The following is a 5579-nucleotide window of genomic DNA, read 5'->3' as shown; positions in this document are numbered from 1 at the left end:
TACCCACATGACTCTATAAGTTTTACAGTTTGCCAGAATCACTTGTAGAGCATCATTTAGGCTTAGGTCATATGAAAATTCTACCAGTTGTAAAAACTCACAATTTTTGAAAGCAAGAAACCATTCGTGGCAGAAAAGTAGCAAAGAATTATTTCCTTTTTTGTACATGGGCTGATGGCAAATTTTATATATCTACCAGGCTGCCCTCAACACAATTGTTTACAAGATGAAATTACAGTTAAAGATAAAAATATTCTTCCTTTAAAGAATGAGAGCTTAAATTAAGAAAGGTTTTATTTTTAAAACAAAACAAATATATTAACACACATCCAAATACCACAGCAAGCATTCATTATTAGGTTTTATGAGAGGAAAAACTACACTCTGGTGTCTACTAAAAACTAAAACAGTTTTAGAACAACCACTGCTTACGGTGACATGGGTACATGGACATCTAAGCAGCCACTGTATGTTTGCAGCTGTGTGAAATGCATGAGCAGTGTGAAGTAATGGAAGGCGGGGTGGCTACACTCACTCTCAGACCCTTTTCCCCACTGTGTGCTCTTGTGTTGCCCTATTGAATCAGTCAGCAGGTAAAAGTACAAAGAACTTAATATCAAAGAAACTTCCAAAAGTCAAAAATAGATTCAAGGTCACGGCTAGTTGCCCCAGAGGTTGGGGGAGGGGGATTCTCAAAAGCCATATTTCACAAAATGGCAGGCACTAAATCTAGTCACATGTGCTTGCAGTAGAAAAAGAAGCACTGATCTTAATAGAGACTGGTCTTCTTCATGATGCGCAGGAACTCTTGCTCATTGACCTCGCCATCTCCATCTCGATCAGCTTCATCAATCATTTCCTGTATGGCAGTAAGGGTTCATCTTAGAACAAGTCACAAACTAAACTGAAAAGTGATTAGATAAAAAATTTCAAATAATGCTGTGAGGAAAGATGACTATGGTCTATCTAATGGGAGCATGCCACACACATACTGTCAAATGCATCCCTTGAAAAGGAGCTAGAAATTTACTCTAGTCTGAAACCCAAAAGAGTAAGTTCAACTGCACATGTGTATTCCAGAAGCAGGGTCCATGGGCATTAAATTATCAACAGAAGCATAAAGGATACTAGCTTCCCTTCCAAGTTGTCCTAGTAGAGAAAATAGAACCTGGGAAAGCCAGCAGGCTCCAGAGAGACCAAGGCGTTACTCACCTGCAGCTCCTCATCCGTCAAGTTCTCGCCTAACTCCTTGGCCACACGCTTCAGATTTTTGAATGATATTTTCCCAGTTTCATCATCATCGAAGAGCTTGAAAGCTTTCAGGATTTCTTCTTTGGTGTCTTTCTCGGACTTTAGTAGAACATAAAGCACATAGTTACTCATATACTGCAGCCCTGCCACTTCTTGGTCATCCTTTTGTCTCCAATAACCTGACTTGAGCCATGCTAGGAGCCAGGAAGCCAGACTCTCTGGTCACGGTAGAATGTACTCCCTGTCAACTTTCTAGCCCATCATCTATTTCATAATCAGCTCAGAATTCAGTAGGAAAAGATGCCACCTCGGTTGAAAATCCAAGAAGTCCTGCAAAATGTGCATAAGGACTGGTTTGAGGGGCCAATGAGTCATTTAGAGAGGACAGATTCGTGGTGCAGCTGGACAGTTTTCACAGGTGGAAGACTAGGGCTTCTGAAGTGAGCTGGGGCTCAACTTTCCAATACCCAGTGCTAGGTATTACTAGGGATTGATACTGATTGCCCCTCTTGTGCTTTGTCTTGTTCAGAACTTTTCCCAGTTCTAAAGCCAAGGGGGGAGTTGTAGATTAATTCCCTGGCCCCATTCCACATCATCACAGTGGTAATAGCCACTGTGATATATGCCCTCAGGCACAAAAAAAAACAAGGATGACCCATTGTAGAAAAGGAAGAGAAAAATCAGTAAACTTAACATAAACTCAAGGGTTGCAAAGGAAATGTAATTGTATCTAAAACACTGTACAAACCAAGGATATTCTAGATTCATTTGTAAAATCCAGAAGCAGTGAGTAGGGTTATAATTTAAAGAAAATACACTGCTTATACTAATAGAAGACAGAGATACACTGATAAGGGTAGAGAAAGAGAGAGGCATTTTGCACAATGGACTATAAAGAATTACTGGGGCTCTGAGTGCTCCAACAGAATATTTCAGGAAGTTTCTTGCCAAGAGTTACAACTGGAGAGAATCCCTAGGAAGAGCAATCTAGGAGCTAATCTTGAGTATGAATTAGACTTGCTAGATGTTTGCAGAATACCAAACTTCCTAAATTCTTAAATCAGTACACACACACACACACACACACACACACACACACACACACATATACACACAATGTAGGTATGGTGATTTCAAAGCAACACAACTCTTAGATTAAAGAGGTATAGCCTGTACCCTGGGAAACACTTTGAGGAACCTGAAAGGGGTTACCTTTCTCCAGGTATACTAAAAGAAGGTGATCATGACACACCAACAAGCCAGGAGGCCATTGAAAGAGTAAAGCTGGTCTGGTTCCGGTGACATGTTCATGTCCTCTCAAATCTTTGGACTGCTAAAGGATCTGAGAAACTAGGGATGGATGAAAGCAACCTTAGAAGTACCAAAACACCCTATCATTTCTAAAACTCAAAATTCTTGTGCCTCTGATTGTATCTACTGAATTGTTCAAATGAGAAGCATTTGTCTGAAAATGCCATAATACCTGATTTATTGTATGCTAATTTAATTTTTAATACCATTAAAATAAAAAATAAAAATGAGAAGCATTTGAAAATCTCTGTTAACAGATTTTACTGTTTGTGATTATCATATGAGACAAGCTAAAATGATTTCTGTAATTCTGTAACCATAAAGAAAGCCAAATGAAACTTAGGGATCCTCTAATTAAAAATACAATCCTCCCACTTCTGAATGGACACAGAGGAGAGGATGGGGGAAGTAGGGGATGGAACAGAAAGAGAAGAGGAAGGAGAAACTATGGTTGATATATGAAATTAGTTAATTAATTAAAAATAAAATCCTCAGCCATGTGAATGGTATAGATTTTATTGAATATTCTATTTATACTTATAATCCTATATATCTACCATTATGGATGGAAAATATGTGCATTATCTCAACTAACTTACCATTTTCTGAGTCATCACTGTCAAAAAGTCACTAAAGTTCATTTTTCCTGTCCCCTCCTTATCAATTTCACTTATCATCTTCTTGATTTCTTCTTTCTTGGGTTCAAAGCCCAGGGCCCTCATTGCAACCTACAGTGAAAACAGTATCATCTAAATAAATACATTCAAGTGATGTAGAAGCAAAACTGATTGTTGAGAATACTAACCTTGCACCCAATAAAATGATGAAAAGTGATTAGGTAACACTGTAATGCTGATTTAATTTATATTTGCAATCAACTTTACCAATTAGATCATTGTTTCAGGTACCTTTTTTCCATTACTTTTTATAAGGAGAAGGGAGAAAAGTGACAAGTAAAAGAGAAGCAACAGGGAAAGAGAAGGTGGCAAAGCAGGTATTTGTGCAGCTTGCCTTTAGTTCCTTGACGTCTATAGTTCCAGTTCCATCAGCATCAAAGAGATCAAAAGCTTCCCGGATTTCCTGTTTCTGTTCTTCAGTCAGTTCAGGCTTAGGGCTCATTCTTTTTCTCTGACTACTGGATGCCATGTTTGCCTTCTTAAAATCAGAGGCCTTCAAACATTATACAAACACAGAAGCAGTATATTACAAGTCCATATTTTATTTATGACAGGTCTAGACATACATCTTTTCCATTTCTGTTCCATTCTGAATAATGTACGGATGAGGATGACATTATACAAACTTTCATAAGCTGGTGAGATGTCTTCCGGTCAAGCTAGACAACCTAAGTGGGAACCCAGGACCCCCATAGTGGGAATGAAACAACTCTTCCAGGTTGTTCTCTGACCTCCATGCTCAAGCTAAGTCATACTCCCCTTTCCCCCCCACATAAAAAAGTGTAAAAACTAAACTAAAATTAACTCCAACTCTAAAAAAAAATTCTCTGTGAAAAAACTTTCTCAATTTAAAACTGTTTTAATAAATATATTTTAGCTTTTGCCACCACATTGTAAAAATAGAAAATCAGCAATACTCTAATTAAATATGATTGTCTTCTACCACAATATTTCTTAAATCAAAAATTTTCCAATATAAAGAAGCAACATTAAAAACTCTTTGAAAAAAAAACTCTTTGAATGAATGTATTGTTTTACCTAAAGGTTCGACATGCTTGAATTTTCTCCTTCTTTTCCAAAGCTAAAAAACAGCAAATGTGAGACCATACCTGTTTGTCAGGAACACGCTTATCATTTTATTATGAATAGACTGTCACAAGTTTCCATATTGTATATTCAATTAAAGCAACACGGTGTGGCTTCAGTTTTCATTACCAAAGATGAAAACGGTCCCTTCGTGTTTTAATCCCACTGCTAACCCAGATAGCTGTTAATGAATGGAAAAACAGTTTACACCAACCTATTCTTAAAATCTGCCTAATAAATTGAGAGAGAACAAAGTTTGCTGGAAAGAACAATTAATCTTTCCATGAAAGTCTCTTTTTTTAACTATTGCTTTTAGAAGCCAGGAAATCCCTTTCGTGAACGAGAACTAGCTGAGAAACCAATTATGGATATCTAACAGATATCATCTGTCCCTGAATCCGGGGATCTCAATTCTAAAAATGTACTTAAAACATCTACTTGTGGGGCTAGTTCCCACGAACTGTGCTCCTCCCATTAATTATGCCTAAATTTGTCCAAATGTAAAAGTTACTGAGATAAATATTATGCCAGTACAAAGTGATACAAACCAATCCATTTGGCACTTGCGTGCCTTGTATGCGAAGCTCAAAGCATCTCCTGGAAGCTTCAATACGTTTGCAACCATCAGAACATAGTAAACCTCTTACCACCACGCATAAACTTTAGCCAGACGGCAGCGGCCAGGAGGCCTGAGTCTGACCGAGGTCAGAGTCTGCGGGAAGCCTGAGCGTTTCTTGCGACAGAATGATCACCTGCAGTTCCAGGAAAACCAGCGGAGGCCGGAAGGCAGGTTAGGGAAAGCTGAAGGTGATTGGAGGCGGGGAGGGAGCAGAGGTTAAGCGCAAACAGGCTAACTGCCCGCGGCTGTACTTTCTCTCCTACCCTTCCGGCAAAGAGCTCCAAGAAAGAACTAGTGCGTCAACGCGAAGTACCCTGCAGGAAAGGCTCAGGGCCGCAAAAAGGCCTAGGAAGGGCTCGGGGGCGCCGCGCAGGGTCCATCAAACGTCCAGCACTTACCATCGCCGAATGGACGCCTCCGCAACCGGTTGTTAAGGCAACGGCGTACTAGCGGCCTCCGCGCCTTTCCCACCGCTCCGCGCGCGCGCGCAGCCCGCTTTCCATTGGTTTGCCGACGAAGCGGGTGGCACTAACCTGGCAAGGCCCGCCCCAAGGTTAAAGGGCAGTGTGGCGGCGACAAGGACTGGCCTCATTGGGCAAAATCCCGCTGCGAGCGTCAATTGGTTGCGCCGGAGC

The 5579-nt window shown here is 40.2% G+C and overlaps 1 protein-coding gene across 3 annotated transcripts; it reads right to left on the bottom strand.

Annotated features, from left to right (window-relative positions):
• Positions 1–276: 276 nt before the first annotated feature.
• Cetn2 (centrin 2) lies at positions 277–5497 on the bottom strand. 3 transcript variants are annotated; one of them, XM_048457492.3, is made up of 5 exons: positions 5343–5497; positions 3574–3732; positions 3162–3290; positions 1213–1350; positions 277–859 (listed from the first exon to the last, which is right to left on the bottom strand). In XM_048457492.3, the coding sequence occupies exons 1-5, from the start codon at positions 5343–5345 to the stop codon at positions 770–772; spliced, it is 519 nt and encodes a 172-aa protein (XP_048313449.1). In that variant the 5' UTR covers positions 5346–5497; the 3' UTR covers positions 277–769. The 3 variants fall into 3 exon arrangements, with proteins under 3 accessions (XP_048313449.1, XP_048313450.1, XP_048313451.1); XM_048457493.3 differs by lacking the exon at positions 5343–5497 and adding an exon at positions 4973–5289; XM_048457494.3 differs by lacking the exon at positions 5343–5497 and adding an exon at positions 4874–5012.
• Positions 5498–5579: the final 82 nt, after the last annotated feature.

Source organism: Myodes glareolus, chromosome X (genome assembly GCF_982192425.1).
Source record: "Myodes glareolus chromosome X, mMyoGla1.1, whole genome shotgun sequence".
NCBI lineage: Eukaryota > Metazoa > Chordata > Mammalia > Rodentia > Cricetidae > Myodes > Myodes glareolus.
This window is presented reverse-complemented; position numbering and strand designations above follow the sequence as displayed.